Source organism: Talpa occidentalis, unplaced genomic scaffold (assembly GCF_014898055.3).
Source record: "Talpa occidentalis isolate TD23 unplaced genomic scaffold, MPIMG_talOcc4v2.1 talOcc4.3, whole genome shotgun sequence".
NCBI classification, from domain to species: domain Eukaryota; kingdom Metazoa; phylum Chordata; class Mammalia; order Eulipotyphla; family Talpidae; genus Talpa; species Talpa occidentalis.
Window position 1 is genome coordinate 123,297,087 of NW_023603184.1, and position 25,699 is coordinate 123,322,785.

Consider the following 25,699-nt stretch of genomic DNA (forward strand, 5'->3'; position numbering starts at 1 on the left):
CTTCTCGGGACATGATTGGTTAGTCTCTAGCTCACTGAGTGCTCACGTATGGCAACCGCCAACGGCTGCTGAGTTTAAACCCGAGCTCTAGCCGCAGGCGCCGAGCTCCCGGAGCTGGGTGCTGGCCCCCCCAACGCTGAAAAAGCGGTAAGTCTGTGAAATTTGCCGTGGCATGCCCCTCCCTGGCGGGCTCCGTGTCTTAACCTGCCGAACCTCTGGTACCCCGAGTACCCCCGTCAGCCCAGCCCCGCGCGGCGGCCAACTCGCCCCCACCTTTGCCCCCACCTTTGCCCCCACCTTTGCCCTCCGCCCTCCAGAATCCCCAGCCGCGGCGCCCCTGCCTTGGTGGCTGCTGTGTCCCCCTCTTTGAGAGCAGTCTCTAGCTCACTGAGTGCTCAGGAAATGTCTGCTGAAGGAATGGTGGAAACCAAGGCTTGTCCAAGTTCTCGGAGGAGCCCTTTCCTGTGGGGCTCTCCTTTCGAAGGGCTGCCGGCTGAAGGCGAAGGGGGCATGGAAGATCGGCAAGAACTTGCACTTGAACTGGGGAGGAAATAGGGACAGTGATATTTCTTTTTTTTTTTTTTATTTTTTTTTTTATAGAGGCATGTTTTCTTTATTTGTTTGTTTGTTTGTTTATACATGCACTGGGTACAGTCAGAAGCGCGGGAGGGTGAGAGAATTCACCAGAGCCAGAGCAGAGCAGGGAACAGAACAGCCAGACTGATGAAATACACTGCTGAGGGGAGCAGCCTGCGCGGCAGGAGAGGTCTGCTCACCATGTGGGACCCTCCTCCAGTGGCCGGGGAGCAGCCGGGGATCGAACCGGCGCCGCAGAGGCCGCGGGCAGCTTCACAACCCAGCGCTCAACCGCTGCGCCACCGGGGAGGCCCATATTTCTTTTTTTTTTTTAACTGAGGAATGCAATTCAGGTGAATTGGTGGTGGAACTGAGTATTCTGATTTAGATATACCCAAGATGCTGGCCAGACAAGAGCTCCAGAGTCATAATAAATAGATAATATTAGTTACTACAGACTAGATACCGGCTCCAATTCTGGGCTCATGTTGTCCCTACAACGTGATGCCTTTATTTTCTATAATTTTATCTATCTGGAAATTGAGACTTAGAGGTGTTAAGATCATATGCTATTAAATGTTGAAACTGGACTCTCACACAGTGCACCCACTATTTATAATACTCAAGTGTCCATTTGGTATCGCCTTGGGACAGTTTTCCAAGGGCCTGGTTTGGGCTTCCCAGTTCTTATGCAGTGAGGTCGTTAATATGGAGGATGACAGAGCAGTGTTAAGGAAGACTGTGGTATCTGACATGAGTATTTGGGTGGGGACTTGGTAATGTAATTAAGTTAGGTAACTAATAAACAACTTTTTGGGGAAAACAGTTCAGCTGTAGTTTTGTAAAATATTTGATCATCCTGACTGGATGTTTTTTTGGAGATGAACTGGGTTTCTATGTTAGGATCTCTATCAGGTGTGGGATGTGCAAGTGTGCATGGAGTTTCTGTGTGTGCCAGCCTCTGTTCTATCTATGGAATATATGGTGATCTACTTTGAGTTACTTATCTTTTCTTTTTGGCAAAACTTTTAGAAGAAATAATAATTCTTAGTGTTGAAAGTTTCCTAGTTTAAGTTCTTCTCCATTGCAGAAATGTACTAACATCTTCATAATGTAGTCAAAGGAGAGTTATATTGAGTAGTTTTTGCTCTTTGAAATTTCTTCCATTTATCCATAGTTGTTTCTTCAACAAATGTGTATCCATTAGCTGCCATGCATCATGCAGCAAGGGCACAAACATCAAAAAAAAAAGTTGACACAAATCTATGCCTTCTGTGGAACTCATGTTTTAAATAGTAGAAGACAGATAATATGTTTTTTAAGTGTAATTTATGTTAGACATTGATATGTCATTGTCTTTGAAATGAGATGAAAAGTGAATTGGATCCAGGTATGCAGTTTTAAATTGTTTGGTCTAGAAAGGCTAATTAATAGTGACATTTGAACAAATACTTAACAGAAGTGAACAACTCTACATTTATTTTAAGGAAAAGTTGATACACATGAGGAAAAGGAATACAAATATTCTGCCAATGGAAGCTTGCCAAGATGGCCAACTCTACTGGCCTTTAGTGAAGAAAAGTAGTGAAGAGGTCAGAGGGACACTGATGGGGAGTTGGGGAAGGGAAGACATACCAAATTGTATAGTACTTTATAGGCCATTATAAGGATTATGACATTACTGTTAGGTGAGATGGAAAACTGGAGGGTTTTTTAACAGAATTGAAATGAATTTACTTAAGTTCTAAAGGAATTATTTTGGCTACTGGGTTGAAAACAGGGGAGAGAAGATGGCAGCAGGGACACCACTTATGTAGCTGTAGCAATGTACATGAGAGAAGGGCAACCTGAAATGGAGTAGTTGCAATAGAAATGATGGGAAGTGGTCCTTGTGACTGTAGTGTGAAAGTTGGGCCAGCATGACTGATCAGAGAGTGGATATGAGATGTGAAAGCACTTTCTGACCTGAACAACTGGAGGGTTAAAGTTGCCATTAAGTGAGATAGAGAGGACATGGTAGAGCAGGTCTGGGTGGGGGGCGGTTAGGGCTGGTTAAAATGTAGATGCATATTGGACTTCCTTGTTAGAGATAAATAGACAATTGGATGAAAACCTCTGGAATTAATTAGGGATTTAAATTTGTAAATCCATCTGCATTTAAATGTATAAATCAATGCACTGGATCACATCTTCAAGGGAGTATGAGTAGATAGAAAACAGATAAGAAACAAGTACTAAAATATGGTGCACTTCGATGGTACAGGATTAGGTTGCTTACAGAACCAGCAGAAGAGACTTAAAAGAAGAAGTCAGTGGACAGGAGAAAACCCAAAAGAATATGATGCTTTGGAAAACAGTTGAAGAAAGTCTTTTGAGGAGAGAATGATCTGATGTTCATAGAGCAAGTAAAATGGGAACAGGGTCTTGATTACTGTATTTGATATAGTAACATGGCATTTTAGTGACCTTAGTGATCAATGTCCATACAGTAGCATTGAAAGCAAAAACGAAATTGAACCGGATCAAAAGAGAATGAGAGGGCCTCCCTGGTGGCACAAGGGGTTAAGCACCACTCTATGAAGCAATCCGCAGCCTCTGCAGCAAGAGTTCGATCCCCAGCCCGCCAGGGAGCAACCCACATGGCGAAGCATACCTCTCCTGTCTTGCCCACTGCTCCCCTCAGCAGTGTATTTCAGTCAGTCTGCCTGTTCTGCTCCCCACTCTGTCTTTGGTGAATCCTCTCACCCCCTGCATCTCTGGTCTGTACCCCAGCTCTTGTATGCATAAATAAATAAATCTTAAAAAAAGAGAGAGAGAATGAGGATGAACTGGAAACAGCAAGTAAAGATAACTCATTAAAGGAGTTTTACTGTGAAGGGAAACAAAAAGAATAATAGCATTTCAAAATCAAGAGGCAGATAAAAATTCATGACATTGTGAACGTTAGATACTCAGTTGGGGAAGGCAGACAATTTGTAAATTCTATAGTGTATTAAATAGTGATTTAAATGCTATGGAAAAAAAGGGTTAGAACCATCAGATATGCTGGGGGAAGGATCTACAGTTTTAACTCGCTTCATTGAGAAAGTGATATTTGAACAAACACTTGAAGGAGAAAAGTGAATAAACCATTTCTGTATAAAGGAAGAGCTTTCTTTGTAGAGGGAATAACCAACACCAAGGACCTGAGACTGAAGATTGTCTGCCATGACACGAGCAGTTTGATGTTGATGGCTAGTGGGACTTGAGATATAGGAACTAGAGGGAGAAGGAGAGGAAATGGAGCGATGGTGGATATTTCTAGAAAGACCATTTTAAGGACTTAGGCAATTCTATAAAAGAAATGGGAACCATAGGGGAGTTTTACATTTTATAAATTAGAAAATATACCATATTGAAGGTAGGAGTTGCAGTGGGAAATAAGAGGCTATAGAAATAATTCAGGTGTGGGCCTCCCTGGTTGTGCAAGGGTTAAGATGCAACCTATAAAGCTATCTGCAGCTACTGCAGCATGACTTCTATTCCTGGCCAGCCAGGGAGCAACCTCTCCTGTCTTGCCCGCTGCTCCCCTCAGCAGTGTACTTCGGTCAGTCTGCCTGTTCTGGATCACATCTGCCTGTCTCTGGAGAATCCTCTCACCCCCTACCCCCTACACCTCTGGCCTGTACCCCAGCTCTTGTATGCATAAATAAATAAATCTTTAAAAAAAAAAAAGAAATAATTCAGAGGAGACATGTAGTGCCTTCATCTAGGTTAGTAGCAGTGGAAATACAGCGAAATAGTCAGATTCTAAGTGTTTCGTGAATATAAATAGGGTTGTGAGAGCGATTTTTGGCCAAAGCAGAAAACTCTATCTATTAGGATATTGTTGCCATTGGTTGGAATGGAAATGGCTATGAGAAAGCCGTTTTGGGCGACTAAGTTATATGCCTATTTTTCTTAGTCGAGTAGAATTGTGAGTGGACAGCTGTATGAATCCAGGGAAACTGAGACGAGTGATCCAGACTGAGGACTTAAATTTTGGAATCCCTTGCAATAGGTGGTGTTTGAGGCCTCGGTTATGAAGTCACGAAAGAAGTGAATGTAGGTTAAGAGATCCAAGGGAAGAACCTATTAGAGGTTGGCAGGATGTATGAAAGAGACTGAGAAGAAGCAGTTAATTTTAATTAATTTTTAAAAAGTCAAGGAGTTTGATATTTTGAAAAACCCAAAAATGATTTGTGAGGAAGATGAAAAAATAAACGCCAAATGTTGCTGATAGACCAAATTAGATAAGGACTTGGAATTCACTATTAGATTTAGCGGTATGGAGCTCATTAGAGAACTTGACAAAAGCAGTTTTGTGGAGTGGAGTGAAAGCCTGACTGAAGAGGTGTATGAGAGAATTGGAAACTGAGTAGACAATTCTTTCAAGTTTTGCTATCACCTTTCTAGAGAAATGGAATGGTAGTCTGAGGGTGAAGTGGGAATAAGAGAGTATTTTTTAAGATAAATAGCAGTGTCTTTATAAGCAGAAGAGTATGATCCAGTGGAGAAGGAAAAAGAGAATGATGACGTAGAGGAGAAAATTGTTGGAGAGGTGCCTCTGAGGAGGCAGGGAGGCATGGGATCCAGCGGGTGAATCCCTATCTAAATAAGGCAAACTTGGCATTCGAAACACAAAGACAAATGCAAGGATACAGCATGATTGTAGGTTGAAAACTGTAATGGGAGTTTAAGAATGTTCTTTACAGGCTGCTTCAGAAGTATTCTCAGGGAGAGTAGAAGTGAGCCAGGATATGAAATTATTGTCTAGTAAGAGAGAATAGCACAGGGATTGGCAGTTGACAGTAGCTCAAAGGGGTGAGAGGTAGTGGAGTCTAATGATAATATAATTTTAGGGATTTTAGGAAGGATGAAAGAAATATGTATGCAATCATGAATGTAGTGCATCCTCCAGTGGGCCTATAGGAGAAAAAACAGCCACCGCATGACAGAAGTATAGGCAAACTCACATCCTTCTGGAAGAAGCAGGTTCAAGAATATAAAGGGGGCATTCAGAGAAGAGATTGAGGCTAGAAATTCTGATGATGGATTGTGAGTTTCAAGGGATTTGGAGTTGAATATGGGTGAGATACAGATCTTAGATTCATTTCCTATAGCTACTATATCAAATTACCACAAATTGGATGGCTTAAAAACAATAGCAATTTGTTCTCTTATAATTTTAGAGACCAAAAGTCCAAACTCAGTATCACTGAACTGAAATCAAGGTGTCTGCAGGGCTCTCCTCCTGCTAGAGGACCTGGGGAGGATCTATTCCGGACCTCTTGTGTTGTCACTTCTGGTGGCTCTCTGCAATCCTTGACTTCTGGCTTCATCACTCCAATCTTTGCCTCTCCCTTAGAAGGACACTAGTATTGTCATTTTGGTGCCTACCTAGATAATCCAGGATAATTTTCCTACCAAAAGATCCTCAATTTAATCACTTTTGTAAAACACTCCCCCCTTTTTTTTCCTGCATAAGATTTAGAATGACAAGTATTAGGACCTGATGTCTCTGAGGGATCAATTTCAGCACACTGCAGGACCAAATAAGAAATGTGTGGAGAGTTGGAGGGAGGTTAGAGTAAGGGAAGTGAGGGTCTTTTGGGTCTGGGAGTGCTTGTGCTGATTGACCTTAAGAACAGTGAGATTAGTTCTGTGGACTCTAGGCAAGTAGTGGTGGAGAGATTGAGTATTAGAGGTTAGGCAGATGCAGATGACAGGATTTCTATCTTTTTAGTTTTTAAAAAATGAATTTTATTTTGTAAAAGAGTTTGGGTTTTTGGTTTTGTTTTGTTTTTGAGGTAACATTGATTTACAACATTGTATATGATCAAAGGAGTATAGGCTCTCTCCCTTCCGGTGTTCTTACCATACAGCACCCGTAATCAAAATACCCATCGTCCACCACCATAGTCCTTCGTGCTCCTTCCTCACTTTGTTCTCTTCTCTTCTCTGGTAGCCTCACTTCTATAGTCAGATTTCTAGATTTTGTTATTGATTTGGCTTTCAGATATCTGCAGATGGAAGCAATAAGCTTGGGAGGGGATGGGGGCTTTGGGAGTGTCCAAGTACATGGTTCAACATCTACTATTCCATCTCAGTATAAGCTTTTCTGTTCCTACTCTGCCCAGGCACTTAATCACCTCTATTCATTGCATATTATATCCATTATTCTTGTCATATGATTCTCCTCTTATTATTGCTATTAGATTTTAAGGTCTAATAGACCTAAATCTAATAGACAAATAGAAAATTTTTTAATTTTCTACTCTTCCAATATCACCCTCATAGCCCATTCATCCCATATGATTAGGTGCATCTCTTCTGTGCCTATCTCTAATGTCACACTTCTTATATTGCATCAAAATAGTATCTATACCCACACAGGACTATGAAGCCATATCCTGTTTTCTGTCTCCAGTGCCTAGCCTAGTGCCTGGCACATCAATATAAAAATATAGTTTTAAATGAAAAAACAAAGTTAATGTACCTTTTTTGGATTCTACTTTACATCACTGGTGATTGCATTCATTCTTCCAAATTTTCACAAAAGGTTTTACAAATACTTATGTAGAATAAACATGATCGTTACTTTTTAGAATGTATTTTTCTGTTACGCCTTTTTATTAACACTAAGGTTTCTTTCTTTTCTTTTTTTTACTTCAGTGATGGAGTACCCAGCTATGGAAACTGGCTCACTTTTTACCTCAGGAATTAAAAGACATGTGAGAGACAAAAGAAATTCAAAGACTGCCAAGTTGAATGTTTCTCTTGCTTCAAAAATCAGAACAAAAATATTAAGTATGTGCCATTAGTTTTGAAGTATACTCACAATTTTAGTTTTCCTGGGGAATTGACATATTTAGTACTTTCATCAAGTGTAAAAAATTACTTTGTTAACTGATCCTTTTTCTCCATTTAGTCCTTCATAACTCCTACTCCAGTTAGTTGGGTAGTTTTGATGACTAATTCCTCAGCAGTGACAACTGAATTTTCAGCAGAAGGACTGAGGTAACCCAAAGCAGCTCCTATACTGCAAGAAAATACCAATGTGACGTGTCTGGAAGAAAGCTGGAAGACGTAACAGGTTGTTCTGGAATGCTGTAGCAATTGGATAATTGGTGACCTACATACAGTAGATGGTGTCTTAATGGGTGATTTTATATAAGCAAAGGTCAGCAAAGACATTGAGAAGTTTGGAGATGGGGTTTTATGAATTCAGAAACTAAGATATCAGAAAGGCAAAAGTAAGTGGAAAAACTCCCCAAGGATATTTCTCTTTAACTCTTGAAAATATCTTAATTGTTCATACCCATTTTAGCAAGAGCAGGAGAGGTCTCCTGCTAACATAGCACCTGTGAAAGGTAATTGTGTATACCTTGTAAAATAGCTGAGCTTCCTGAGTATCTTTAAATCACAATGTTGTTTCTATCCAGATCCCGAGGACCACATTGTATGTGAGACTACCTCCTATAGTGGCTATTTTCTGTTCTCTTTGACAGGACCTCTGTACATCCACTGTTATTAAAGAATACACTGAGTTTGAGGAGTACAACAGGAAAATATTGTTATCTTTTAGCTTCTGGAAGACCTAAGTTGCTGCTTGTCTATTTCCACTTGCTCTGTCAAGCATGACTCTCTGAAACTACCTTCTCTGTGCCAAAGATAAAGTACTTTTTTGGCCCTATTTTTTTAGGTGCTCAGGCTTTCCTTGAGTTAAAAATATGAGTTTTATAAAACACATTTTACACATGCTATACTTTTGTTCAGTGGAATATGTTATTGAATAGTGACATGTAAATCAAAATTATGAAAATATAATTATACTGTAAGTGTACCAAGGGAACATACTAAATTTAAACTGAACTTTTCCAGTGAATTCACAATAAAATTCCTTTACTATCAAAAAAGCCTTTCTGGTTTAAATTATATTTACATAGTGCTTATAAAGAGAAGAGATCAACATTAGATTGCTTTAAATGCCTAGAAGTAAAAGGTAGAATGTAGTGAAGGTAGTAGATCCCACAGAATTTAATAATCTACCCAACATCACACTAAGTGTGTTACTGTACTTGCTATACTAAAACCCTTTCACTCAAAGTTTTGAAAAATGGACTTGATCCTTTGTTTAGTCATGGAGCCACAGAAGTTAGTTTTAAAATTTTCAGATTGTCTCTGCTGATTCCTTTGGGATACCCAGCTAGAACTGTGGGATCAGCTTTTTCATTCTACCTTCCAGTCAAAGGTAGGAAGGGGAAGGTAGGGCAACAAGCATCATGATTTAGTTTTTGTGACAACTTAATTGTCTAAAATATTGTGTCAATACTAGAGTCATTTCATTTGAACTCTGTATTCATAAACACTCTGTATTCTTCACAACTCTTATTCTTCATATTCTATATTTTTTATTTCTTTAATTCCAAACTTGGTATATATTTTTTCAAACTATGTCAGTGTTATTCTCTTTTCCTGCCTTCAGTTAAAACTTGTAAAGTGAAATACATTTTGTCTAAAATAGTTTTATAAAAGAATATGAACATTAACTGAAGTTTATGTTCAATACTAACTCTAAAAATTTTTTTACAGACAATTCTTCTATTTTCAAAATTTCTTTAAAACATAACAACAGAGCATTAGCTCAGGCTCTTAGTAGAGAGAAAGAAAATTCTCGAAGAATAACAACTGAAAAGATGTTATTGCAAAAAGAAGTGGAGAAACTGAATTTTGAGAACACATTTCTTCGCCTCAAGCTAAATAATTTGGTATGGAAGCTACATCATATTTGAAATCAAAATTAACTAAAATATTAGCTATTTTAGAGGTTCTGAAAATCTTTTTCAAATCTCCAATTATTATAAGAAATTACTGAGGGCCTCCCCAGTGGTGCAGTGGTTGAGCGCCGGGTTGCAAAGCTGCCCGGAGCTTCTGCAGCGCCGGTTCGATCCCCAGCCGCCGGGAGAGGGTCCCACATGGCACGCAGACCTCCCGTGCCGCCCGCTGCTCCCCTCAGCAGTGTACTTTGTCACTCTGCCTGTTCTGCTCTCCATTCAGGCTCTGGTGAATTCTCTCACAGTCCCATGCCTCTGACTGTACCCAGTGCTTGTATAAATAAATAAATAAATCTTTAAAAAAAATTGCTTTAAAAAAAAAGAAATTACTGAAACTATGTGCCATATTAATGGGCAGATTATTCACAGATAGTAAAATAAGTATCTTGAATCTATGTTCTAAATTGTGCTTATGTAGTGTAAAAGCATACTGTGGCTCAGAAAACCAGTATAATACCTCGAGCAACTTTGATTGTTTCTCATAAGCAAGACTTGGTATATGAATACATCTTAAGAAAATAGGCATAATTCCATCTAAGTTAAGAAGATAGGCATAATTCCATCTCAGTTCTAGTGAATTGAAAGGAAGAGAGTCCCAGAGTGTTATTCTCTAATCTCAGCAATTCAATGACTGCGAGCCAAATAGAATGAAGATATAGTTGTTTGCTTGTCCTCCCTTCTTCATATCTGTCCAGATAGTGCACTGCCGCTGCATAGTCAGGCTGCAACTACACATCTGACTTTAAAATGAGTAAGAAATTAATGTAAAATTGGGAAGTGACCTACATGAGAAAATAGAAAAATGAAAGAACATTTATGATTGATAGCTTAAAAGCTTTCAGAGTGAGAGAGAATAATGCTATTTGAATTTATAAGGTAGCACCTTTTTAGCTCTATGTGATTTCAGTTATTTTCTAAATCTTTTCAACTTACGATATTTGTAAATGTATGATCAGTCTCAATTGATTACAAGGGTTATTTATTTTACATATACAGAATAAGAAGCTTATAGAAATAGAAGCACTCATGAACAATAACTTGATAACTGCAATTGAAATGAGTACCCTTTCTGAGGTAAGTAGAATTTATGTGTAAGTAGGGTAATATTTTAGCATTGTTAAGGATGACAGATTAGTTATATAGCATCAAGGTTAGAGACTCATCTTTTAAACTTTGTACAAAGAAGTGATGATAATATCAGTTTTAACTGACTAATAATATATTCTAATTTGGTATAATTATTGAAATTATTAGATGTAAGTTAGATTTTGATTACAACTAACACAGGTTAGATAGTTCAGTAGAGCATAGTAGCCCCTAAGCAGACTCAGAAACAAAAGATATTAGTAGAAAGGTGGTATTTCAAATTAGGAAAGAATTTATATGCTTAAAAAAAAAAAGGAGGAACACAAATAACTATGGGGGGATGAAAATAGAAACAGATCTTGCTTCTGTTTTTGAAATTTTTAAATGAATTTGAATGTAAAAAGGCAAATCATGTAAAATGAGAAGAAAATACAAATGAGTTCACATTAGGTTTGAGAAGCCTTTCTATACCTAGAAACAGAGATAGAAACCATAAAGAAGTTGGTGGATTTTCTTAGAAAAAAATTGTTAGATGTCTAAAAGTAAAAAATAAAAGATAAATAGCAAACTGGGAAAATTAAGACTACATTCATTGTTTTCCAATCTCATCCATTGCCTGATACTTTCTAAAAAGTGAAACTCCTGTTCTTTTTCTCACCATACTACTACTTTCCTCCTCCTGCTCTTCAGTCTCTTCAACAAACAATGCTCCCTTCTCCTGTTCCTCAAATATAGGCCAGCTGCCACCTCTAGACCTCTGTACTTGTTCACTTGCTTCAAATCTTGACTCAAGTAACTCATTGAAGTCTTCCATGGCAACCCTGTATAAATCTAAATCCACCAGCACCCCTATCCCAACATTTTGTGTTCTGCTTCTGCTCTTTAATTTTTCTCTTTAGCACTTAACGCTATCACATACAATTTTATTGTTCTTCCCGTCAGAATATGTCCTTTTTGGATGAAGGATTTTTGTCTATGCCTGAATAATGTCTCAAACATAATAGAATGCAATAAATACTTATAAAATGTTGGATAGTGTTTTCCTATTAAGAATTTTTTTTAAGTGTGAGGTGTAGGTATTTATTCTGCAATATTTGTTATTGAACTTTTAAAATAAAAAAATGTTAAATAATATGAAATCCTTTCTTTTTTGGCATCTGTGGTGATGATCAGTCCTATATAGTCTTTCTTTTTAGTTGATTTAGTAGCTTTCTAATTTTTAACTTCAGGAATAAATTGCACAAATGATTTATTGTTCTTTTAATGTGCTCCTGAATTCTTTTTGCTAGTATTTTGTTTGGGAACTTAATTGTTATCCAGAAGTGAGGTTTCCTTGAAGTTTTCTTTTTGTACAGTCATTAGGTATTGATAAAAATGTTTTATGGCCTCTGCTAACACCAGGATGACAGGACTAATGATAGAGGAGAGATTGTTACCATTGAAAATCCTGGTTCTCTCTTAGATTCTTCTGTTATCATCCTAGAAGAGAGAGAAGAGCCTCTTTGTTAGCAAGTGAGAACAAATGTCCAGAGACACCACATGTTCTCCACAGACACTGCTTGCTGGGGGAGGGACTCATTACAGCTCTTCCCTCCACAGCTTCTGACAGCCCTTTAGGTTTAGAGGGGAGTATTGCTTGAGTGTGAAAGTCTAGTCTCCCTATTTGACTTTTGCTTCTTTGTCAAAAAGTAATTGACCAAATAGGTGAAGGTCTTTTTCTGGACTATTTCATTAATCTATTTTTCTGTCTTTATGCTAATACTATAATGCCTCAGTTACTATACACTTCCAACTTTGTTCTTTTTTTTTTTTCTTCCAAAGTTGTTTTAGCTATGCTACGTCATTCACATTTCTGTGTGAATTTTAAAATCAACTTGTTAGTTTGGCCATACTCCTGTTAATGATACAGGCTAACATTGTAGTTGGAAGATATTGTTGTAAGGTGCCTAATTTTAGTCTTTGCTAAATAATTAAAACATGTTCAGAGACCATATCAGAAAATATAAAATATAGACAAGGAAAACCTAAAAGATTTTGAATTTTAAATGGCTTTTAAAAATATATATTTATTTATCTGAAGGGTGTGATCCTGTACTGCTATATCATATACAGTGTCTTAAACCAATGTTACCTCAGTTTAAAAAAATGTATTATAAAATCCAATAATATATTACATAACACTTATCTAGACATAAGCAAGGTACATGTATTTACAGAGATATTGTATATGTGTGGGTATATATATTTATATTTATTCCTAGACATAAAAGGATGGTTGGAAAATTATACTAAGATATTAGTGCTGACTGTCTTTGAATGGCATAATTAAGGATGAAATATGTTTAATATTATCACATTCTCATTCAACTATTGAAGTCTAATCTGCTTGAAGTCAAAGCAGATATTGTTCTATTACTCTTGGTTTCCTTATGTAATTTGGTACCTTAATAACATGATTTAATGAGATTAGAAGTTTTGTTGCTATTCATTTTCTTTGTTCTTTTCAAAAATAGTTTCATCAGAGTTCCTTCCTCCTGCCAACTAGCAGTAAGAAACGAGCTAGTAAACAGTGCAAATTGATGCATCTTCCATTTGCAAGGTGATTACATCAAAACTTGGTTAAAATAATGACTTGCATGATTCTACCTGACTCGAACTTTGAATAGTTGTTATGAAGAGAATCACGATATATGACATTTTGTAATTGACTTTTCTCTCTTTGCATAACATTTTGATTGTACATCCAGTTAGCATGTATTACTACTTCATTCCTTTTTATGACTGAATAATATTCTGACTGAATAATAGTCTTTTGTGTGGATATACTACATTTTGTTTATTCATTAGTTAGTGAACACGTTTCCACTTTTGTACTATTGTGAGCAGTGGTGCTATGAACATTCACATAAAATTCTGTATGCACATACTTTTCAGTTCTGTTGTTTGTATACCTACAAGTAGAATTGTGGGGTCATACGATAACTCTTATGTTGAACTTTTGGAATTTTCCAGAGTTGTTGCACCATTTTATATTACCACCAGTAAAGTATTGGTTCCAGTTTTCCACATCTCCAACACTTGTTATTACCCATCCTTTTGGTTGTAGCTATCCTAGTTGTTATGAAGTGATATCTCATTGTGATTTTGATTTGTATTTCCCCTATGATTAATGATACTGAGCATATATTCATGTGTTGATTGACCATTTTTTTAAGATTTATTTATTTATGCATGCAAGAATTGGGGTACAGGCCAGAGGTGTAGGGTGTGAGAGGATTCATCAGAGACCGAGTGGGGAACAGAACAGGTGGGTTGACTGAAATGCACTGCTGAGGGGAGCAGCAGGCGAGGCAGGAGAGGTCTGCCGTGCCATTGGGGCTCGAACTCGTGCTGCAGTAGTTGCAGATAGCTTCATAGTGCTGACGATTAACCCCTTGAGCCACCAGGGAGGCCCAGATTGACCATATATATGTCAGGGTCATTCTCTTTTTCTCTTGAGTTGGAATCATGTTTTTCTGTTGCTTTATAGCTTGAATAATAATACGTGCATAATGCACATTGTAAATCCTATGTTCTAGAAAATCTGAACTCGATTTCCCCAAGTTTGATGTTTTTATTGTAGCAGATACCGTGCCTGAACTCAAACTTCTTACTTCCCTGTGATAAGCAACATATAAAATCTTGTTTTATTTCTTTTACCCTCACTTGATCTGTTCGGTATCTTCTGTGTGTGTGTGTGTGTGTATGTGTAAGAGGGAGATTGATTCAGGGATCAGCAAGAGATTAGGAGGGATTTTTCACAATATTTGGGCCTTTTCTACCTCTCCTATTATTTCCCTGTTGTAGTTGTCTTTATTGGTTCTTGTTGAACTAATAAGACTGGATTTCTAACTTTTTGAAACGGTAGACCTGATTAAGGTTGTAAACAGTGGGAAATTAACCCTTCTAAGTATCACCCCCGCCCTTCTGTATCCACTTGCTTTTTTGTTCACTCTCCAGAAATTTCAGGTAGTTTTTGTTGTTAGGTTATCTATGATTTGTTTGGCATGCAAGGCAAAAATCTTTATCATTGGGGTATAATACTCTTCATTCTTTGAATTTGAAAAGGTTAGTTTACCAAATTATTTCAGTGGGATTCCATCTTTTTCTCTCCTTAAATTTTTTTTAAGATGTATTTATTTATGCATACAAGAGCTGGGGTGTAGGCCAGAGGTGTGGGGAGGGGTGGGTGAAAGCATTCACCAGAGAGAGAGTGGGGAGAAGAACAGGTATATCTACTGAAATACACTGCTGAGGGGAGCAGTGGGCAAGACAGGAGAGGTCTACTGCACCACGTGGGTTAGCTCCCTGGCCAGAGATCGAACTCATGCTGCAGTGGCTGGCGATAGCTTCCAGTGCTGAGATTTAACCCCTTGTGCCACCAGGGAGGCCCTTCTCTCCATAAATGCAACTACTCTAGGAATATGACTTTAGTCAAACTCTTCCACAGGAAGAGTTTTTTGGCTTCCCACAGAATTAGTTATAGGAAAATTAACATTATATGTGAGTATATTAAGTATATTTGAACTTTATTCATTTCACTATTATTATCCTAATAACCCAACCAGTGATTGTATAAATTATCTATCTCCTTTTGGGACCCCTGAGGCTATGGAGTAAAAAACATTCTTATTTTACTTTTAAGTTCTCTGTTGTTAGAAAGTGCCTTTTTCCTATCTGATTGTCTTTATTGAATACAAAAAAGTACCAGAATGGATTTGTGGTTGGATCTTAAATAAATGAAATAGAGAAAGTACTATACTTGTAATTTTCTAAATAATTTTTATAAAATACAGAATTTTTCATTCCCTTTTATTGTTAGGGTTCCATTAACTTCAAATGATGATGATGATGATGATAAAGAGAAAATGCTGTGTGACAACAATGCCGTATCAAAGACATCACCTGATATTCCCTCTTCAGTGTCAACAAGACAATCTTTATCAACTCAGAACAATTTGGAGTTGTTATTTCTTAAAGAAAATAATCAGAATGTGTGTGGGTTAGATGACTCAGAACATATTTCTTCTTCTATTGTCGATATATTTCCCAAAGGTGAGTTTTTTTTTAATTCATTTTTAATATCAAAGTTACATTCATCATATTTTCTTCTTGAGTTCAGTGGTGTATAAACAGTTAATAAATTGATCTCCTATGTTAGAGCTTTGCTGACTTCTACCATTTAAAACTCCTGACAGGAAATCTAATAATTAGAAAATAAGCTGACCAATGTCAGGCCTACAGCAGTGTAATACTGTTATTTTGAAGGCAATATTTAGACGTGATGAATGGAAGGGTACCATATATTTATTTAGTTTCACCTTCTTTTCCCAGATGGCAAAAATTGGGGGCCTATATAGGTGTAACGATTTTTTTCAAGAGCCTAACCAATTAGAGATAAAAGCAAAAACTTGAGTCCAGGTAATGATGGACCAAGAAAAAAAATAATGACACCTGTATTTTAAATTCATGATATTTCAAAATATTAATCCTGTGGTGTACTCTGGATTATGCATTTGTTACAGATTTTCAGACTGGTATATGGAGCCATAACTATAATGAAATATGGAGTTACACTTTTTTTTTTTTTTTTTTAAAGATTTATTTATACAAGCATTGGGTACAGTCAGAAGTGTGAAAGGTGAGAGAATCCACCAGAGCCAGAGGGGAGAGCAGAGCAGGCAGACTGACTTAGTACACTGCTTAGGGGATCAACGGGCCGCAGGAGAGGTGTGCGCCCCTTGTGGGACCCTCACCCTGCGGCCGGGCATCGAACCAGTGCTGCAGAGGCTGTGGGCAGCTTTGCAACCCAACGCTCAACCGCTGCACCACCGGGGAGACCCTGGACTTACACTTTTTTAAAAAATAATTTTTAAATAATTTTTTTTTAAGATTTATTTATTTTTATACAAGAGCTGGAGTACAGGCCAGAGGCACAAGAGGGTGAAAGGATTCACCAGAGATAGAGCGGGGAGCAGAACAGGCAGACTGACAAAATACACTGCTGAGGGGAGCAGCGGGCAAGACAGGAGATGTCTGCACAAGACAGGAGAGGTCTGCCACGCCATGTGGGATTCTTGCTGACTGGTCGGGATTAAACCTGCACTGCAGAGGCCGCGGAGAGCTTCACGGCACTGTGCTCAACACACTGCACCACCAGAGAGGCCTGGAGTTACACTTTTATTTGGGTTCATTTGCTGCTCTTCTCTCACTCTAGAAATATGTTAATGGCTCCATTTTACTTTTGGTATTAATGCAGAATGAATTATCAGTGTATGTTTTCCATAGATACAAATGGAAAAGATAACTTTTGAATGTTCTGATCATTTCTGCTTTATTTTTTATACTATTTTTATAAAGTATAGATTATTTTTAATAAATAAAGTATAGGTTCTTTATAAATATGTAAACTACATTATCAGAAATCCTTTGTAAAATAACTTGATTTATTATCTAATTTGTTTAAAATAATAAATTCCTTGCTATTACTTATTTCTGAAAATTATTTCCCTTTATCGTAGAAAACCATTCTCACTCAGACCAAAGTTCCAAGATTTCGCTAATGAATGAGATGAAAAATGTCCAGCCTGTCAGCCACATAAAGGACAAACCATCTCTTAGTAATGTGACGAAAAGGAAGAAACGTGTATCATCTTGGGAGCCAAATAATCCTTCTGCAGATATTCCATGTGTCGCAGATTTACATGAACAACAGATTTCATGTCCAGAATTAAATTGGAATAATGAGATGAATAATCATACTAAGGAAATAAATGTAAGGATGCAAAGAAATAAACAGTGCCTTCCTGAGTCTTCTGAGCCTACAAGTGAACCTACCACAGAGGGCATGAATGAGGTTCAGGGTAGTGAGGACTTTCAATTGCAGAAAACCGTGTATGATGGGGACATGGATTTAACTGCTAGTGAAGTAAGCAAAATTATTGCAGTATCTACAGGAACTAAAAATAAAAGTAATAAAAAACTAAATGATTGTGGAGTGAAAACTTTTAGAAAAGTGAAAGATTCAAGCTCTGAAAAAAAGAAAGAAAGATCAAAGAGAGAAGTGAAAAATAGAACAGATGTGGATATTGAGACAACACTTGAAAATGGACAAGAAAGAAGATCTGTTGTCCTGGATGGCAAAGGGGATTCAGAAGATCTGAATTTTATGTTCCATACTGAACAGCAGGCTCAACAACCAAGTATGCTGAAGAAAATAACATTTCATAATGGCTTTTATAAGGATGATAGACAAAATACACAGTATCATAAAAAGAAGAAAATACATGCAACAAATGAGCAAGAGGAAACATACTCTTTCCCCCAAAGTGCAGATAAATGTCAGCAGGAGAGCAAATCTGATATGTGTCAGAATTCTCTAGCTTGTAAGAAAAGTAAGACTTCTAGAAAGACATTTGTGATTCAGACATTAGAGAAAGGTAACTTACTCCCAAATCTAAAGGATAAAGAAACCATTTCTGAAAACCTAAAAGTCACAAATAAATTTCAAACAGCTGATCTTCCCACCAAAGACAATGGGAATTTATGTGATTATGAGACCCAAAATACATTGGATTTTAAAAAACATGTCACTGATGTGCAGTCTGCTCAGCAAAATGAATCAAAAATAAATAAGAAGCTTAGGCAGAAGGTAAATCGAAAGACAGAAATAATTTCTGAAATGAACCAAATACATGAGGACAATCCTGAAGATGTACATGGCCCAGGAAAAGGTAACTTTTCCCTTCAAATCCAAGAGGGTGAAGAAAACATTTCTGGAAACCTAAAAGTTTCAAATGAGTTTCAAAAACATACTCTTTCCATCAGTAGTAATGGAAACCTGTATAATTATGACACCCAAAATATGTTGGATTTGAAAAAGCATGTCACTTATATGCAACCTGCTGAGCAGAATGAATCAAAAATAAACAAGAAGCTTAAGCAAAAAGTAAATCGGAAGACAGAAATAATTTCTGAAGTGAATCGTTTAGATAATGACAAAAGTGTGTATTGCCCCAAAAGGAGTAACACTTTCTTTCTAATGCAGGATAAAGAAATCTCTGAAAGCTTAGAAGACCCTAGTGAGTTTCAAGCACTTGTTCATTCTACCAAAGATAGTGGAAATCTATATCATTTTGACACTCAAGATGTTTTGGGAATGAAAAAGCCTGCCTATGATCTGGAACCTTCTTCTCAAAATAAATCAAAACGAGATAAAAAATCTAGGCAAAAGGTACATAGGAAGACAGAAATAATTTCTGAAGCCAACCAAATATTTGAGGATGACATGGGCATGCATGACTCAGAAAAAGGTGATTTATTTTCTCTAGCTCAAAAAGATAAAGGAATCCATAAAGACCTGAAAGACTCAAATGAGTTTCAAATTGCTGATCCTTCTTCCAGAGATAATAGGAACCTATGTAATTATGAGACTCAAAACGTTTTGGGAGTGAAAAAACATGTTACTGATATACCACCCGTAAAGCAAAATGAACCAAAAATAAATAAAAGGCTCAGGCAGAAAGTAAATCGGCAGGCAGAAGCAATTTTGGAAGGGAACCAAACAAATGAGTTTAATAACAAAGGTTTGCATGATCCTGAAAAAGTTAACTTCTTTCCCCTAATCCAAAAGGATAAAGAAACCATTTCTGAAAACCTAGAAGTTACAAATGAATTTCATACAGCTTATCTTTCTACTAAAGATAATGAAAGTTTATGTGATTTTGAGGCTCACAGTACGTTGGATTTGAAAAAACATGTCACTAATATGCAACCTACCCAGCAAAATGAATCAAAAAAAAAAAAACTTCAGCAGACAGTAAATCGGAAGACAAGACTAATTTCTGAAATGAGCCAAATATATGAGGATAATACTAAAGATGTGCAAAGCCAAGAAAGCCATACAAAAGATCTTGATTTTAAAATAAATAAATCTAAACAAATGTTCGAATGTGTAGGTATTACCAGTGGATACAATATGAAAATCAGTAGTAGTGAAAAGGAAAATTGTGACCAAATTTCAAATCATTACAAACTGGATAAAAAACATGGGAAAAAATCACCAGGCAAAGCAAAGAACGTTTTGGCAGAAGGTAAAAATAAACCTAGTTTGAAGTCACCAAATTCTTCACAAACATCTATCTCAGAGTCAGACTTAAAACATAATACTGATGAAGCAGATTCTGATCGTGGAAACCAAATGAAACCACGTAAGAATCCAAAGCAAAGCACTACAACTCTGACTAAAAAAGATACTCCCTTTGTGGAAGTGACAAAAGAAGACCAAAAAACAGATAAAGAGACATCCAAATCAAAGAGAAGGAAGACCTTCATAAATCCTACTCATAGACAGGAAGTATTGGAGATAATACCTGACACCATTCAGGGACTATCATTTCAATCAGAACAAACTGATAAAGAAAAAGCATTGGAAAGTGAGAAAATTATCAAAATAAAGCCAGACTTTTACACAAAGGTGTTTAAATCTTTATCTCAGATATATTCGCCTAATATACATGATTCTCCCTTTAACAGTGTTCATGAAGGTTCAATACCTTTGAGTATTTCTTCTAGTAAAAATATAATGAAAGAAAATTCTGCCCAGAACTCACCAGTCAGTGATGATGTAAATGAGAAGATGAAAGAAATGGATTTTAAAATCAACCAGAGAACACAAAAATCAGGAGTAGGTAGGTCAATACCTGAAGTGCTCAAGTTTTAAAAGTTATTTTTACTTAACCAATATTTTCTATTATAACTGATATTTTTATGAAATTTGAAATGGAGGAATTGAAAGAAAGTTTAGTATTTTAAGTAGAGTAAGAATATCTTGGGTATTCATAACCTAAAAAACTAATTTGACCTTTGCCATAAAGTGTTTCATACATTTGAAGAAAGTCGAGTATTTTGAATAATACTTAATAACCCTGGTTTGATTTTACAAAAGACAATTGCAGATTTCTTAAGAGTAGTACTCTCTCAAACAGCGTATATTTAATGTGATCAAAACATTCTTCTAATTATCACCTGGTAGAACTGGTAGAACTGCAGTGAACTTTTGGCATATGGACTTGAATCTTTGGACATTATATACTTGAAATCATACTACATATAACATTACTTGTCCTATTTGTTTTTCTTAACATTCTCTCCTAATGGTATTAGAAATATTGTAACATCAGACATTCCCATGTCAGTTAATTTTCTACTAGGAGCCTATATGCAAACATTAGGCTCCCAGTTCATATATATATATATATATATATATATAGAATACCAGGAATTTGACGGACAAGGCTATTCCAGGTAAAAATATTGAAGCAAAAGAAGTACAAAGATCTAAAGATGCAGAATATGATAGTGCACTCATGAGCAATATTTCATCTCTACACTTATGATGTTTTTCCACAGAATATGCAATTGATGACCTGTTGAATGAATGTGCTATATAATTTGGGTGATTCAGTAAATGGCTTGAATTTTGCTCAGCCTATGTGTGATTTCAGAACTAAAATGTTGCAGGCTGCTTTCGTAGTTTGCTTCAAATTTTAAGACTCTTTCCTCTCAGTATCACTGGAAAGCAATTAAACTGATTTATAAATATTTTCAGTGCTACTGCTTAATATTTAAAAGTTATAACTTGATTCTGTTTAAAAATTGGCTGCCAGCATCTTGCAAACCACTATAGATCCCATATCTTTCCATCTATGTATTTTGACAAATATTTATGAAAATAATTTTCTTTTCAGGTGATAGGACACTACAGGACTTGACAAATACCAGTTTTGTTTCAAATAACACTGCTAAATCTGAAAATAAGACAGAAGACTTGTCATCAGAGCTGCCAAGCCGAAGACGAAAGTGTGCTCCTCTCTGTTTTAAAGAGCCAAGTCTCAGAAAGTAAGTTTTCAGTGATAAATGCTCCAGCAAGGTGGAATCTTATCTAATGAAATGCAATCTCAGAATTAAGACACCACATCTCCCTTGCCATATTCTATTGGTTAGATGCAAGTCACAGCTCCCATTCGTTCATACAGGGGGATGGACACCAGTAGACAGATCATTGGAGTGGTTTTTTCTTAAAGTCTGTCTGTCTTCCAGATCATTAATCTCAACAGAAAACTAAGGAATATATGCATATATACTAATCAATTCATACTCATTTATCTGTTTGTGTATAGAAAAAACCATACACTAAAACTTCTGATTCCAGTCCAACTCCCACAGGATTCATTTCAGCTTTGCTAATTCATTTCTTTCTCCATAAGTGAGAAGCTGGACATTCATTATCTGTAATATATTCAATTGTAGCATGCACATTGTTTTCAGAATTGCTAACCTATATCCTTGTGAGAAACAACATTTTAGTATGATCTTTTTGTCACAGGTTAGTAATTTTCACACGCATCCCTTTCAACATAGTTATTCTGTAACTCAGGTACATTTATTATTGTTTGTATTCCATTTTCTTTTTTTTCACATCTTGGTAGGTTTGTTGTTTATTTTGGGGGGGGGTTGATACATTTCTTGGGTTGTACAAGTTAAAGTTATATAAAATGGCATATGCAGAGAAGTTTCAAATACTTTCATCCCTGCTACCACATTCCCATTACCCCTTTCTGTCATATTTTCACCTATATCTTGTGGTTTTCTTTAGTTTCTGGTTTGTCATTCTTGTATTTCTTTTGCATAAATAAGAAGGTAGGTGTATATTCTCCTTTTCCTTGCATAAAGGTACTATACTGCAGCTACTCTATTGGACTTTGCTTTTTTTTAATTTAACAATATTTTCTGGAAATCACTCAATATCAATTCATTTTTCATCTCTGAAAAGTCAGATTTTTCTCTTTTATAACTAGATAATATTTAATTGTATATAGATGATGTACTGTAGTTTATTTAATCACATTCCCATATTTGCACATTTAGGTTATCGCCAATGTTTTGCAGTTATAAATAATACCATACTGAGTAGTCTTGGGCATATATCTTTTCATATTGTTGGGGAATTTAGATAAATTCCTAAAAGTGGGATTGCTGGGGTAAAAAATACATAAATAGTTTTATCGGATATTGCCACACTTCTTTCCAAAGACCTGTACCAGTTTACATTCCAAGTATCAGAAAAGTACCTACTGGAATTAATAGGAATGATCCTATTAATATAAAAGTCACACGTAGAAAAAAACCAAACAGTATGCTTTTTAGTTGTGCAACTGATCAATAGTAAAAACTATGAAGTGAAGCAAGAGAGTGATTAACAATAATCTAGTATTATGTGATTAACAACAATCTAGTATTATGTTCTTAGAGGTTTCTGGGGCACACAGGAAGCCTCAGAGTAGTAATATTTTCTTAACATTTGTCATAGGTGCTTTGGAATCTATTTGATTGTTCTTAAGTTGTACACCTTCATATATTACATGTATGCTAAAGTTAATAATAAAAAGGAAATATGTAGTAAAACATGCAGTATAAAATCTACATTGATTAATTTTCCTTAAACCTTATTTATAATCCCCACTGTTACAGTTTTTTTCAACATATGGCAAAGTTTATGGTTTGAGGAAACTGCTTCCTACTGGTAAGAGGCAGCAATTTTCTCCTCCATACTGAAGGACAAAAGCATTTAGTTTGGAGTTGTTATTATTGTTAATATTCCATTTTTTTCTACTTTGCAGGAAGATGAGGAGATGAGGTGAATTTATGGATTCTGGTTTTTCTGAATTCTCAAAACATAACGAGTCATTGCAGGGATCCAACTAGGATCAAACAGATGAAAAATGGAATGAAGAGTGTTGCATTTTTTTGTTCTGTTTTGTGCCTTCTCATGGAGTGCTGACTTATTCATGTTTAAATATATGTGCACAAAATTGCTATTTTGTAATACTAAATTTTTCAAGTCATTTTGGCCATGCTATAGCTTATCTTCCTGTTCATTTAAACTTCTTTCAACTTAACAGCCTTTAATTAAACCATAGCTGTTATCCTTTTAACCAAATAAAGTGTATTCTGAATATTTTTGATTATCTTGTTGCATACCTAGCTGCCTTGTTTTGTTTTAAACTATTAATGTGAACACATCTATAAGAGTTTAAAAGTTGCCTCCTGCCCTGGCCAGTTTTCTCTCACACTTTATTCTTCTACTTTCAGAATGACTTGTTAGGTGTCCGCCTATATATTACTTCTATTATATTGTGATCTGTTTAGTTGTCGGGGAGGGGGGTGGTTAACCTTTCAAACTCTTTGGATTGAGTTTTTGTGACTTTATTTTAAAGATTGCTTACTATTCCAGTAATAAGGAGTAAGTATATTAATATCTGAGATCACTGAACATAAAACCATGTTCAAAAAAGTTACCATAGTGAAATCCTATTATGCCTGATGAGAAAGCTTTCTTAGACAATACCTGACAAGTAAAAGGGTGGACCCAGAAATCTGCATTTTTAACAAACACTTCGGGTATTCTAATTCTGGGGCAAATTGTCCTAACTTTGAGAAACTGATGTAGTAATACAGAGTCCCTCAGAGCTTACTTATAATATTTGCAATTTTGGCTGAATGGAGGCTAGAATCTTTATTAAAAAGGAACACTTTACAGAGCAGTTAAGAGTTCAGTACTCTGAGATCAGGATAATAAATAATTAAAAAAACAAAAACAAAATTAACAGGCCACTATAAGTCAGAGACATTCTACAGAGGTGGGGGAGGGAGAAGTAAGAACCCAAGGGACTATGGTGGTGGTGTGCGGGTGGTTTGATGGTGGGAATTTTCTGTGGACTACACCTGAGAGGAAAAAGCAAATATTGTACAAAAATAAACGATGTAAAATATATACAAATAAATTTAATTTAAAAGAAGTTAAGTACCCTGATCATCTTTTTTGTATACTTTCCTGTGCTTCTATTACTTTTAAGACTTTGGGCCTTTTAGAGTCATTCTCTGGCTATTATACTTTTGCTTCTATTGTTTATGTCTATTTTTCCTGCTTTCTATGAGACATCTTTTTATCCCCTTTGCCATGAAAATTATTTTTCATTATGTCCTCAAATTTATCAACATTTTCTTTTGCTGATGCTGAAAAATAGTCACAGTAAGAAACAATCTTTCTATTCCCAACTTACGTTTACCCATGATTTCATTTTGTTTTTACATTTATATTTCTTATTCATGTGGATTTTGTTGGGTGTGAGGTATAAATGTCTTTTGACCTTTTCCAGATAATTCCCCATTACTTAAAAAGCTCATGTTTTCCAGTACTGCCACCTTTTAAAATATATTTTCATATATAGTTAAAATTATAAATTATTACATACAGTTAATATTCTCTTCTGGTCTGTCTTTTTATGCCCTAATATACTTTTTCTAGTTATATAAACTTAAGGGAGTTTCAAAGTTTTCCCCCATAGATGTTTTGTATAGTGCTTGATTAATTTATGTGTAGGCATATTACCCTTTTTCTTGGTAATATAAAATGGAATCTTTCCTTGATCCTCTTCTACTTATTGTTTGCTTTTATGAAGTTTGCTGGTTTCTGTAACTTTAGTTACTAAACTGGTATTATTTGTAATATTTTCCAGGTATAACTCTTGAATACCAAGTTCTCTCTACCTTTTTCCCCAATTCTTACACTTCTCACTACTTTCTTGTCTAATTGCATGGCTGCTATTTTAAGTGTTTTAAATGTGGTGGAAATAGTGCATATATTTTTTCTGTTCCTGATTTTCATGGTAATGCCTCTGGTTTTGCCCCATTGATGGCTGTTTTGAACTTGTTATTTATATTTCTAATCACATTAAAATATTTTATTGGGTGAGTTTTTAAAAAATTATGAATGGGTATTGAATTTTATCAAGTCACTTTTGGCATTGATGGAAATAGTATTAGCATCCAACCAAGAGACAGAAATTATTTTAGAAATTATTAACCATATTATTAACCATACACTGGAGAACTGAATAAGAACTAATAGACAAAAGGGACACAGATGTATCATAGAGGACATAACTAAAGGAAGTACCTGCCACTTTTGAAGCTAACAGGAAAAGGATGGAATTACTGAAACTGACTTGGAAGAAACACTACAGGATTTTGGGGGACTGTGCAACAGGTTGGTGCTGTTTCCTTGCGGGCTATGACAAGAC

The 25,699-nt window shown here is 36.0% G+C and overlaps 1 protein-coding gene across 1 annotated transcript; it reads left to right on the forward strand.

The window, feature by feature from the left end:
* The first annotated feature begins 1 nt into the window (after window position 1).
* SGO2 (shugoshin 2) lies at window positions 2-24,391 on the forward strand. The gene is made up of 9 exons (XM_037523798.2): window positions 2-147; window positions 7,270-7,404; window positions 9,190-9,365; window positions 10,428-10,505; window positions 13,031-13,116; window positions 15,379-15,611; window positions 17,078-20,245; window positions 21,305-21,455; window positions 23,237-24,391. Exons 2-9 carry the CDS (start codon window positions 7,272-7,274, stop codon window positions 23,250-23,252), a joined length of 4,041 nt encoding a protein of 1,346 aa, XP_037379695.1. The 5' UTR covers window positions 2-147; window positions 7,270-7,271; the 3' UTR covers window positions 23,253-24,391.
* Window positions 24,392-25,699: the final 1,308 nt, after the last annotated feature.